Source organism: Astatotilapia calliptera, chromosome 17, assembly GCF_964374335.1.
Source record: "Astatotilapia calliptera chromosome 17, fAstCal68.1, whole genome shotgun sequence".
NCBI lineage: Eukaryota > Metazoa > Chordata > Actinopteri > Cichliformes > Cichlidae > Astatotilapia > Astatotilapia calliptera.
In genome coordinates, this window is record NC_137438.1 from 15,828,819 (window position 1) to 15,843,008 (window position 14,190).

The window sequence follows — 14,190 nt, forward strand, 5'->3', positions numbered from 1 at the left end:
CCTGAGGAGGTAAGAACATCCTTTTCTGTAGCATCTTACCTTGGTTCTGGTGTCTGATGCAGTCTGATAGGATGGAAATGAAGGTAGCCTGTGTGGCCTGTTGTTTGAAGCAGAAATAGGAGTCCCTTCTGTAGGGCAGACGCAGGTAGACTGGAAACTGTCCCGGCATCCCTGCCATAGGTGGAGCAAAGTCCTCTTTTGCACCTGAAACAGAAAAGAGTAGATGAAAGTCTACATGTGCTGCTAGTGAGCAGCTGTCAAATGGCCAGAACCATTTATTCTTTAACTTTGTAGTGCACTAAAAATTAGAGATGGCACGATACCACTTTTTTATGTCCGATACCGATACCGATATCATAAATTTGGATATCTGCCGATACCGATATGAATCCGATATAGTGTTTTTTAATCAACAAAACTGTTTTTTAAAATATCTTGCTGCATTTTGCAAGTCTGCAAGTTCATACTCAAGTTTAAAACAACAACTACACTAAAGCTATTCTGTTATACCTGTATACAAAAAAAATATTTCATAGTTCAGCAATACTGATCAATCTAATAAACTTAGACCTACACCATCCTCCCTATTCTGGTATTTTAAAGAGTACTTAGCGTAAATATTAAGCAACCTAACTAATAGGGTTCCAACTCCCAGCAACAACAAACATAAATAAATAAAAAATAGGGAACCACCCCTCACGCTCCACCTCATGATGCTTAATCAACGTAATCAACCTTAATTTGATGCAGTGTGAAAAAAAAAATGCACAGAAATCAATTATTTTTCAAGAAATATTAAATAGATTCAACATCTTTCTTCAACAAAATTGCAGACTGCACAGATGGTACCTTCCCAAAGTAAAAAGTACTATAGCTTACTAGGGTATATATTAGACTTAATAGTCACTATATACAGTAATTGACTTCTATTCATTTTACATCAAATTAAAACTTTGGGTGTCAGATAATTATTTATTAAAAGCTAGACATTTTAAATGAGAATAAGAAAGAAAAGTATGTCTTTGTGCCCCCTTTTCCCTGTTCATGCCCTATCGGCCCCCCTGGCTAAACTTTGCTAGATCCGCCCCTGCACAGTTACCAGCGTCAGCTACGTAGAAAAAGATCCTGGTGTAGAAATTAATATTAAATAAATTCTAACAACAGCTTATCAAGCTTAAACGTGCTGCTGTTGTTCAGCCGCTGGTTTCCTCTTTCTGGTGCAAAGTGGGCCAAAAACAAACAAGAGAGACGGACTCGCGACAGAAAAGCCGATCAGCTGATTTAAGCAGTTTCACGATTGAAGTAGCAGCCGGAGAGCGAGAGGCAGTCGCTTGTTAAGCTTAACGTGGGAATGCTTTACAAACATTCAGAGATGGACTTACACACTTGCTTTACTTCTCTCGGGGATAACTTTGTCGGAGATGAAATGCCAGGTTGCTAGCGAAGCTCCACATGCTATCCAGACCACCGACAGGTCCTGCATGCCACAGCTGCTCTATCACGTGATGCACACTGCTCCGACGTGCTAACGTTCTGAGGTGAGTTACGGCGTGTTGCAAGTTTTGTGAGGTGCTTTCGTGTTATTTAATGGATCGGATTACATTTTTTATTTTTCTCCGATATCCGATCCAGTAATTTAGGTCAGTATCGGACCGATACCGATACCTAATATCGGATCGGTCCATCTCTACTAAAAATTAGATGACAGTAGCAGGCTAGACAAGATTACTTTGATTATGATGTAGGAGAAGGTAATGGAAAATAGGTATTGACTTGGAGATGAATAACTTAGGCTTATTACTGTAAACAGTATGATACTGCAGTATATTTCTAACTAAGCAGCTCTTTCTATTTCGCTTGACAATACTTTCCTTAACAAATACCATGCATTTTGGGATCAACTTGAAAGAAAGGCAGATATGAAATGTAAAAGTGAGATCAGAGGTCAAATGTGAACGATATTAGAAAGCAATCTTTAATGTGATTTTATCATATCTTAGATGTTGCCATTACAAAGGCAGTATCATTTTAAGCATAATTTTAAAGACAAACATTTTATGAGGGTTTGACAGTCTTAAACATTGAACCTTTGATCTCTTCTTAATATGATATTCATAATTTTCTTATCATTCCCTACATGCCTACAGACAATATTGCCAAAAGCATTTGCCTGTTTGCCTTCTCATACATATGAACTTGAGAATTGTTAATCCAGAGGGTTTAATGTGATGTCGACACTCCCTTTGCAGCTATAACAGCTTCAACTCTTCTGGGAAGCGCCTTCCACAAAGTTTAGGAGTGCGTTTATTTAATTTTTGATGATTCTTCTAGAGGCACATTTGTGAGATCAGACACTGGTGTTGGACAAGAAGGTCTAGGTCTCCGTTTCTATTCATCCCACAAGTGTTAAAGTTCTTTATGAACCTTGTTTTGTACACTGGAAAATAGTTGTATTGGAACAGGAAAGGTCCGTCCCCCCTTCCACAAAGTTGGGCACCCTCCAAACCCAGATTCGTCCCATGGATTACCAGACAGAAATGCGTGACTCTAGAAATATGTTGTTGGTCATGAAGTAGTGTACAGGCAACATCCATTGAAAAATACAAATGAAACACATGCAAACAGAGAACATCACATTTACAGGGGGACAATGAAATGAACATAATATATAGGAAAATCAAAAATATTAGGATTTATAATGAATCCTTTTTGAAAAGCATATAGATTTTAATAATAACTGTGTGTGACACAATGTGTGTAGAAGGTTTAGTTCAGATTGGCCCACCCTCTGAGGAGCTACGGTACATACGAACATATATACGCTAAGATTATTGTTGATTATTATTATAAAATAATAATTGATAAAATAACCATTTCTTTTTGGACATTTAAATTCTCATGATTTCGTCTTTAGCTGTGCTTCTTAAGAGGCTTGATGCTTTATGTACCCTTTTCCCATCTCTAACTGTTACCAGTTTGAAAATTTGAGCTTTTCATACGTAATAGTACGGTGTTAGAGGCTGTTCTACTATTAAACCAAAAGCAACTGACTTTTTCCAGTTAAAGAAAGGTCTAAGATAAAGCCTATGATGTCATCACGAGCCAAAACTATGGTTTTATTACAGAAATGACGGCGAAAGGTAGATAAAAGCATTGGCTGTGAGTAGAGCAATGTGGAAAATGAACCCATCACACAGCTACACATTATTCTTACTAAAATATAAAGCGTAATATAAACTTTCATCATTCAGCTGGCTTTTTAAATATACTAACTAATTGCTATAACATTAATATTAGCAGTGGAAGAAAGGGTATTATCTAATATTCTACAATTGGTTTTTCCAAATTTGTCAAAGATTTTTAATAAAAATTCAGCTGACGTTACTAACACTGATATTACAGAATCTCCTAACAAGGTGGCTTTAAAGAGAGAGTAGCTAATACTAATGGAAGTTTAAGGTAAGCGTTATTTTGAACTGCCAGTTATCGGGAGTTAATTTAGAAGAGATTTGAAGACAGGAGACAGACACGACCATAGTCCCCTTTATAGCACATATAAACGTATCGTGCAATGCCTACATATAGTTTAGACAATATTAAATTGAAAATGTTCTCTACTGGAATTCAATATCTTCTAAAATTACTGTCTGATGATTGCTTTGTTGTGTGATAGAGGAAATTTGCAAAGCTTTATTAAGAACCCAGTACCATAAGGCGATGTCATAAAAGTGTAAGTGAATCTAATGACTCTTAAACCATATGTTAATCCAGTGGTTCCCAATTTTTTTCTGCTAGGCCTCCCTTTGTTTTACAAACACATCCTCACACAACCATATTTTGTTTCCAAACTCTAACATTTCATAAACAATTAAACAAAAACAAGTAAACTGCAATAAATCACAGGCAGTAATAAAATACACTACTAATTCTTTTACGCTACATCCACACCTACACGGGTATTTTTGAAAACGCAGCTGTTTCTATGCGTTTGGGCCTTTCGGTCACACGTAAACGGTGTTTCGAATCACCGACAATAGAGACCCCTTTTTTGCGTTTACGTGTGGACGAGGAATACAGAGTTCGTCACGCAACGTCAAAGGTATGTGCCCTTTTTCACGTCACGCTGTGCGCCACGTTATTGTGACAAAAAAAGAAAGAAAAATAGTTGTTTTAGGTGTTTTACTCACAGCTTTCATCAGGAAAACATTTATCCACTACAGCCATGTACGCCTCTTCTGCCGTCAGAACCTTGCCCCCTGTAGGCAGGAGCTTGTGGCATGGAGGAGCTCCTTTAACAAAGGTCTGAAGAAAGAAGACACAGAATGAATAAGAGGGGCCCCTTATGTAGATGCCTTTGATTTGCTGACATCACTTTCACAGACTCACCTCAACGCTTTCGTGACACTCCAGGCAGTAGTTGGCTCTCACCACCACATACCTCTCCCGCCACTTCCTGGTGTCATCAAAGTAAAAGACACTTTCCTCATATAGCACTTCACCCTCCTCTGGAGCCGCCTGGTGAACACGAACACGTGCATGAAAATTTGTGCCTGCTCGTCTTTGAGTTGACTATAAACTCATTTTGCATATCAGAACATATCAGAGTTGAGCCTCCAGGCTATTGTGGACTGCATGATGAACTTTAACTGTTTCTGCTTTTAAAATAATTCATTAAAATGAGTTTCTTACTGCCAGCTGCCAGGTCAATTTTAAAATGCAGGACGTGATCAGGTCTTTCACAGTGAATGCTCTGTTTTTTATACCTTCCTTATTTTAGTATAGCTTTTCCAAAATGCAGCTATTCTACAATTATTAAATTGTTTAGAGGTTATCGTGTTGTATTCTCTATTTATTAGTAGATGGTCAAATATAGATTTACCTTGACAATCCTCTTTTCCAGTCTTATTGACAGAAGAGCTTAAAGCACTCACGTTTAGTGCTCTATATAAAGAGTGCTTTTACCTCTCACACATATTGCAGTGTTACTTCAGTCTCTATTGTGTGTTTAACATCTTCATTTTCCCCTCAGTATAGGGTTATCTTCTTTTGTAAAATCAGCTGCTCTGTTCCCAGCAGCCTACACTTCCCGGTATTTGTGTTTGTGATTGGCCAGATGCTGCAAGCACCACCCCTTTCATGGGGAAACCCCTGTGTGTTTATTATTGATTCAGCTCGGGTGAAAAGTTGCTAAGATAAGGTTTGTATGAAGCACATGCATCATGGATGTTACATTTCTCCAGTACATTTTAAAAGACATACCCTCTGTTTGAGCAGCTGTGTGATCTTCTGTTTGTGCTGTTCCACATCATCTTCTACCTGAGAGAACTGAGCCACAGAGAACTGTTTCCTGTAGTACGGGCTGAACTCTTCCAGCACAGCCTCGGCCTGGCCTGCAACAATACAGAAGAAAGGCCGCGTTTTTAATACATTGCTTTTGAAGCTTAGAAAAGCACATATTATTGTTGGGGATGGGTGGTGAAAACTGAACACTGAAGCTGTGAATGGATGGTGGTCAGATTACAGACAGACTAACAAAGAGACTGAAATGCAAACCAGCAAGTTTAGACCAAGGGGAAAGCTGTAGAGCTGCACTTAGTGTGAATTGAGTTATTTTGCAATACCAAAAATACAAAAATTAGTTTACAGCAGCGTGAAGACCAATTTTGAAGACCAAAGGAAATGAGATAAGAGAGCCACAATTTGTCAGTGTGAAACAAAATACTGTAAAACCCATATGGACCCATAACCCGGTGTTTTAAAGATCTTTAAAGTTAAAGATCACCTTTCCCTCTCCTGCATTTTATAAACTATAAAATATGTGTGTGTGTTCATAAACAGTTTTAAAGTTAATGTACATACAGAAAACAGGCTAATGTTATGACTTTATTTTATTAGACTAAAAAGATTTAAAATCATGACTTGGCCTTCTGGAGCAGGAAAAAATTAACAGCAACAGAAGTAGGTTAATATGTAAAACTACATTACTGGTAATAGATAACCTATAAATAATGAATACATCACTGCAATAGCTGTGAATATGAGGTTAGAATGTTTAGCTAAATTATCATGAATTTTCTATTATTCAAGGCCCACTTTAGTGTCTGCTGGTCTTGAAAAAACATTAAAACAAGTAAAGAGAATGATGACGGCTTACAAGAAGTCAAGGAAAAGGTTAAATTCTAACGCTAATGACACTTGATCGATAAACTGCAGACACATTTATCCCTGCTTCACTACTACAAGCCAAATTAAAAACGTCTTAACTGGTGAAACAGTTCAACCACTTCAAAAAAAAAAAAAAAATTTGTATAAAATGGGCCGTGCTTGACTAACAAAACAAACACATGAAGTCCGAGTTGAAATTGCCATATCTGATTCAAACTTTTCCAGATGCCTTTTAGGAAATATTGAAGAAAAATGGCTCTTCTTTCTGCTTATTTTCAGTGTCTTTCAGTGTCCTCTAACATAGTATTCCAGTCTTAATACATACCAGATGGTATCTCGCTGTACCTGATGTGACCCGTATAATTCTCCTATAATTAGGTGACTGAGGTTGTTGTTAGTAGCTCTCGAGACTATATGAGTCATCTCTATCCAGATTACAATTGGCACATCAGACTCCAAGACCTGTCACCAATAATCGTCAACCAGAACCCCTTTCTCTTTCTGCTTTTCTTAGTCCTTCCTGTTGTCAGCCGTACAGTTGCCAACACAGAGAGAAAAGAAAACCTCTCAGATTTCTCTCCATTCTTATTAAATCAGGTCAGACGCCTTGTGTGAAGGGATCCTGATTCCTGGGGGGGGAATAAAATTGAGCTCACCAATTCTTTCCACTGTTGCTTGCCTTTGCAAACCAAATCACACCACCAGAGAGATGAGGAGGGGTAGGGATGCGTTAAATGTGTATTTATGCTCCCCCAAATGTTCAGTGTCCCCAATTCCCAGTGATACATCATTCACTTACTGGACGAGCAGCGACAAATATTTGGCTGCTGCTTGTTGTGTCTCCCAGTATAGGTATGCTAATGCTGGGGTTAATGCCTCTGCCATTATGCCTGCATTCTGCCTTCAGACTAGTATGGAACTGGAGCTCTGTTACACTGTATTAATGCACTGAAGAACAGAGCACTCACGGAGCAGAGTTGGGAAGTGAAGTATGTGTTTGTGTAGCATTGTCCAAGGCAAAAGCATTTACTAATGTAGCTATTAATTTATGCATTTTTCACAGACTCTTATTGGAATCATAATGGGAAATAATATAGTATAGCAGCCTTAATGGCCTTCATGTACTGGCTACAGCATATAAACTAATGGCTGTAATTTCATAATGGTTTATGGAACATTTCAATTCAACCCATGTCAAATTATCTACTTGATACTGACTCACAATCAGCTAAAACTGTGCTAGCATCCAAACTGAGGGTTAAAAACCTTTAAGGGGACAACAAGACCTAATTGTGGATTGAGGAAGGAAAAGAACAAAGAAAAAGTGGCGTAGTAGTAGTAGTAGTTTGTCATAGTCATAGTCAGAAGTACTCGGAAGCTAGGAGAAAGGGAAAGAGAAAGGTGGCAAAGGTGAAGGCTAGTGAGTTCTAAGGAAGCCTGAAGGAAGAGTGGGACAAAATTCCACCCAGTGTGCACTAGGAGTGACAGGTGGGTTGGGATAACATCAAGTATCAGGCTCTGAGCCCATTCTTGCTTGCAGTGGTGATGGACAGGTCTATATGGACGACTTGCAGTACACACTGTGATTTGTAGTGAGAGTATGGAGCACAATATATGTGTGCATGACAGGAAGGCAAGTGTAAGGTAAACGTGTGGTCAACCATTCAAAGCAACAGACAGTCCGCAAGAGACGTGCAGAAAAGAGTACAAGCAAGGTGAGGAGTGGGTGGAAATGAATGTCACGGTCATTTATGACAGAAGAATACATCGAGAATGAAGACTTCAGAGAAGTTCACGTATGTTGTGCATAAAATAAAGGATAATGGAGTGTGTTTTAATGGACTATTGTGTCACTAGGTACTGATAAGGAGGATGTAGTGGAGGAGGACATGGAAAACGGTTGGTGTGACAGAACAGGATGCTAGCAATATGGTGAGATTGAGGAAAATCATCCACTGTGGCAATGCCTAAAAGGAGCAGCCGAAAGATGAAGACAACAACTATGAAACATTTAAATACCCTTGATCTAAAGTTGAGTAAAATTCCTTTCTGTAAAACAGTTTACATGGCCAGACACTTTCCATCACGGCAAAGACAGACGATGATGTAATGATGTAAACTGCTGGCTGTTCTGCTTCAAGAGAACATAGAGGAAAAGGTGAGATGATTTGGACATGTGCATACAAGGGATAGTGGATATACTGGACAAAATGTTGAAGATGGAAAACAGGAAGACCTCAGAGAAGTTCATGTATGTAGTGAATAAAACAAAGGTGAATGGTGTTTTAATGGATTATTGTGTCACTAAGTACTAAAACATAAGCTGTGAATCATTTAGTAGCTGGTTTCACCTTATTGATGCAGATGTGTGTGGGCGGGGATCCTCTGCACTGCAGCTACAAACAAGGAAATACTAGGGGTGGTGGAAAAAATCAATACTGTGTAGTATCGCGATATTTTGTTTGCTAATGATGTATCGATACAGGGACAGCAGAAATCGATATTTTGTTACAAAAAGGTTTTTGTGCTCTGACTTCAGAGCATGTTGATCCTTTTTCTGAGCAAGAATCCTGACATTCCTTCACTGTCCAAATGTGTTTAACTTTTTTTTTGGCAGCAATAAACATGACAGTTTACTTATTTTAATTTAAGACATGTTTTATTTTAATTAAGTTTAAAACTTTTTTATTTAACGCAAAATTATATTTTGTTTTAATTTACTTTCAAATTCTTCAGTTACTGAAGGGGCTGCATAGTTTTCATAAATTGCATAGTTCAGAATAGCTATAATTGTACCAGATGGTTGCATTCAGTTAAGTTGGACTAGACTGTAATACAAACCGTTCAGTTTGTCAACAATAAAACTGACTGAAATGAGAGAAAGACTGAGTGCGAGACTTTGATATTAGATAAAATGAATATTGATAAAGTTTACCGTTATGTAGAGAATCTGAATATCGCAAAATATTTTTTAAAATTGCAATAATATCGTATTGTGCATTAAGTATTGTGATAATATCGTATCGTGGGATGTATGGTGATTCCCACCTCCAGGAAATACCCCTACTAACTTATATATACACACTTACAGGCACACTTATTCTGGCTGCCAGCTCTCTAAGCTTTCTGTTAGAATACATTTAACAATAAAAAATAAAAAGTTATTTTTCGTAGTCTCAGTGGAGCCTCTTCACAAGGTTATCTCAAATCGTCTCTGACGAGACTGAGCTAAGTGTCTGTGAACCTTCAGCTCAAATCTGCTGCTGTTTATGCAAAATGTCTGCAGCCACTATTTGGTTAATGTATCCTCTTTTTCAGGTTAAGTGATCATGCAAACACAGAAAGGTGCCTTTAGCACCTTTTCATAAATCACTGATTTAAATAAATAAATAAATACATGATAACAACTAAGGTCATGGCTTGCTGTATGATACATCCTTTCCAAGACAGGATGTATCTTTTTGTTTAGGAAAATTCTGATTCAGACGTGTGTCCATGTGTTACGCCTGTACAATTTATGACTGCTGCTAGCAAGTTTGCTAGTGTTAGCATGTAGCTTAGCTGGGCTTCCTTTCAATCAACTTTCAACTTATTGCTCTAAAATACAAAACAAAAAAAATTATTGACACAGTGTGGTTAGCTGTCACAAAAATTCCCTTATGAAGTGAGACACACAGAGGAGCGAGTTCTAATGCATTTATTTTCACTCTCGGTGAACGTCTATGTGAGTGCTTGTCAGAGCAATCCTGTTGGGCCTTTTTATACATTTCTCCCAACGTTATCCTGGGAACAGATATGTGTGTGTCGCTCTTACAGAGAAACAATTCAGCCACATGGTGTGCTACATGATGCTAACGATGCTTTGGATAACAGATAGCAGAAGAGTCAGAGAGAGAGATACAAGGACTTTGAGAAAGACTGATTAGCGGGACAAGGAAACTGACTGACAGAGAGAGCGATTCCTTTAGCTTACTGAATGTCGTGTTTTAAGTTCATAGAGTCTGTTATTGTTAAGCTGTCCCTTACTGAAGGAAATGCACTTATCACATTGCCACGGTAATTAAGTGATTTAGAAAATGATTAGAAAATTGTTCTACTTTATTTCAGTCTACTGTTAAGCCTTTTACACTGCTGGAATTATAGCTACTAGAACAAAGAACACACACCAAGAATACTTGTTCAACCATTTAATTAATTTAACCACAATCTACCTACAGATCTGCTTTTTATTCACTATTTTATTATCATCTGATAATGTCTCTGTTTGGAATACGTGGCACTCAGAGGAATCCATCTGCCTTAAAGAAGAGTCACGTGATCCACGAAATGCCCCTTTTAGATTGGCTAGATTCTGACGACACAATCCTTTTTATGTGAACATGTAAGGGAAAACCTGGGTTTACCTTAACAAGCTGATAACCATCTTTATGTGGACAATGTTAGGGTAAGTGAATCCTGACAACAACAACATACCATAGGCATGTATGCTGTACTTGCTTTGTAGCACAGAGCCAAAGATTTATAATAACTAATGATTCAATGCAGGATTCAGGGTCACCTGATCCAGCCCTGATAAAGAAAGGGAGGAGCTAACAAGCCATGTGATAAATAGAAGAGACAATGATAGTGAGTGACAAACAGAGGTAACTGCATACCTGGAGATACTGGGGCTAAAAATGTTATAGCCATGGGCTGTCTACAGCTGACAGGGAAAATGTTGGACTTTTAAACCAGATGCAAGATAACATTACTAAAATGTACCCAGAGCTAAAATTAGCATTTTTGCATTGTATTATACGTGAGACCTATCGAGAGCTAACTTGAATAGGGGCTTCAAGAAGGCCAAACACTGGTATAAAGGGTATATGTTTTGATTAATATCATCTTATGTGTCGGATTAATTCTTGTTATGTTTCTGGAGAATTTCTAGTTCTTAGGCTTTGGTTCCCGTGCTTCCTCTGTTCTCCATGTCTGTGTCTGTCATGTGCTTGTTTTGTTTTGACATTCCCTGTTCTGCGTTCAGTCTCTGTCCTCATGTTTTCTCTGTGCCCGTCCTGGTTCCACGTTTCCTGTCTAGTCATCCCCGTCTTTATGTTCTCTCAGTATCGTGTCAGCTTGTGTCTCTGAGTCTGGGTCTGTAAGTTAAGTCGGTGTGTTTCCTGTTTTACTTTGAAGGTCCGTGTCTTAAGTCAATGCATTCAGTTTTGCTTCCCTTGTCTCGTCCTGCCTGATTAGTCCCAGCTGTGTTTCCCTTCCGTTTCCCGTTTCCTGATTACTCCGCCGTGTATTTTAGTCCTCTGTCATCCCATGCTTGTTGTCAGAATACATTCAGAATGCATTTCTTTTCATACCGGTCTTTTCTGTGTAGGGTTAACAGATCTAATTTATTAGTGTGAGCTCGTTTAACTTATGTTCACTACTAACTCCCATGACTAGTTTTTTTTTTTTCCTTTTACAGGCAATCAAATGTTAACAAAATTACTTTTGGGTATAGTGACCCTTTAGGATAGAGTACCTATATGTAGAGGAGGGGTCCAGGCCTCATCCAACACCCAGAAAACTCTCTGAAGTAGAAAAACAAACAAAAAAAAACTCCATCTACAGTATAAGAATTACTATAAAGAATCAAAATGAACAGTTTCTGCATCGGTGAGAAAAGGAAAATAGCAGCAGTTCCTCCTCTCAATGCCATCCTAATGCAATATAATACAAATGCATGTTCAAACAACATGTTCTCACTCCCACAGCGCAACATTTTACGCTAGGTGACAAATCGCCTGTATATTATGCTTCCGGGCACCCAACACGTCCCTATATACGAGATCGGAAGAATTAGGAAACATGAGAACCGTTTGGAATGAATCTACACATGTACGTTCGTTTTACTTAAATTGCTTTGGAAAACACTAACGTCATTAAAGTGCTGGTTAAGCTTAGGGATAAGCTTAGGGTTAAAGCTGAAATACATGTCCGGAAAGTGTATTACCCCAGGAGCGTCATTCTACTGGATTCCTTCCATAACATAAGATGGCGCATAGCATAAGAATGTGGAAGGTCACCTTTCGCGTTCCTCAGGATCCCCTCAGGACTTGACAAATCATCATTATATTACACCTCGGGAGTGAGAACAGGCTGTCGAATCACAATTAAAAACCAAATGCACCTACATTTGGTCACATAAGTCATAAGTCAAAACTCAAATCTACTGTATTATAGATTCAGCCTGTATCAGTATCTTTGTATTCAGTAGTAATCCATCCATCTCAGGAATTATTCCATGTCTGCAAGCCTATGCTGGTTTCAGGTACCCGTTACAGCTTTCTGTGAGATTTCTTGCAGACATTGAAATATACTTAAAAGGTTCATGACTCCAGCAAATCCAACCGTCTTCTTAATGAAGCCATTTCTTTTACTAATGACTCTTCTGTTTGCTGATGGAAAGACAAGCTCAGGCCATTTTTGATTTGTGTGTTTATTAAAGGTGACACACAAAAGCACAAATGTGTTTCTGTTGTCAGACTCGGTAGAAACTGATGACACTGCAATGAAATATGTGAACAGGTGCAGTGCAGTAGGTGTTGTGCGTTACACCACTTACACTTGTTGCATGTTAACAAGAATATGAAACCCAAAGGATCTCACCTAAGTCTATAATCTGGATTATCCTATAAGTAAAACAACCATTATGAACGGAATAATCTTTAATTGTGTGCAAAGGAATTCACTTACTAGCTCAAAAAAAACAACAACAAACAAACAAACATCAGGGAACACTACAACCCAAAAGGAATGTAGACAACAGTCACTGCAATGCAGTATAGGCAGGTGCCCAGTTTCTTACCTGAACAATATCTTGGTATGTGAACTATGAGTATGTGCAGGGGAGTGTTGCAGGATTTCAACTGCAAGTCCTAGTTTCACAGGAGAGACCTGCTCTTCCACTTCCACTTCATGTCACAGGATAATCATGGACTAGATTATTCATTCAGTTTCATGCAGATGCTTCCAAGTTAATGCAACTGTTCAGAAATGTCCTCTCTTGAAATTCTTTGAATATTTTCTGAGTCTGTTTCTGCAGCAACAAGTAAACTCAAAAGAAAAAGACTAAAAATGAGACATCCTGAGCCAGAGTAAAAACTTTTCCTGCAGTCTTTTATGGCAAAAGTCTGTTTTATAAGTGAGGCAACATGAAAATAGTTTTGTGGCTCGCCAAAATAAACTGAAGGGCCCCTGTATGGTACAAACTTCACATTACCAGACCAGAAAGCTGTCCATAGTCTGACTGCACAGAAGCAAGTGTTTGGTAGTGAGCAGTTTTATATAAAAAAAAAAAAAAAGTATTTTACAAAATATATGTTTTAACAATCATGATGTATATATTTTTCAGTAATATTGCAAATACAGCATCAAAGAAAAAGTACTATTTTGATATACTTGTACACTTCCGTTCCTGTTGGGAATCCAAGTTTTCTCTATTTTCCTTCTTTAGGAATGCCTTTTTGAAAGCAACCCTTTGATTAAGATCATTTTTGATGACATTTCGGCAAACAGAAGATGTATCGACTGAAGGGCCAAATACATCTTTAAGGTCTTATGACTTTTCCTGTTACTTAAAGATGTGGGTTAAGATACTATTCAACTGCTATAGATATGTTTTAGGCCTTCCACTTGTTATTTTGTGAGGCATCGATAGGACGAGGCATAAAAACATTTATACAGTTTCTGTACCAGCGACTGAATACATGTAAATTCCAATGACAATGCAACACATGCTGTAACTTTACAGATGTGCTTTATTCTGTTTGGCACATAAAGCATTCCATCCTCAAAAGATTCAGTGAAAACTTGTCTTTTTTTTAAAAACATGGTATCTGATGAGCAATCAGGGAAATCTACTGGTCATCTCTAGATTTGTACTCAGTATACACTCACAGCCAGGATATCTGTATGGCGTCCTAAGTGGAAAAAAACTGAATGGTGCATCCCTAGATGTATGATTTTTTACATGTTTTTAAAATGGTTTTT

General features: G+C 38.0%; 1 protein-coding gene across 1 annotated transcript in view; it reads right to left on the minus strand.

Moving 5' to 3' along the window:
- Nucleotides 1–14,190, minus strand: part of niban1a (niban apoptosis regulator 1a) — a 30,174-nt gene that overhangs the window by 8,852 nt on the left and 7,132 nt on the right. The window contains exons 2-5 of the mRNA XM_026147540.2: nucleotides 5,260–5,390; nucleotides 4,387–4,515; nucleotides 4,188–4,302; nucleotides 40–204 (exon numbers count right to left, since the gene is read on the minus strand). Of these exons, the coding sequence (XP_026003325.2) occupies nucleotides 40–204; nucleotides 4,188–4,302; nucleotides 4,387–4,515; nucleotides 5,260–5,390 (540 nt within the window). The remainder of the gene's footprint in view (nucleotides 1–39; nucleotides 205–4,187; nucleotides 4,303–4,386; nucleotides 4,516–5,259; nucleotides 5,391–14,190) is intronic.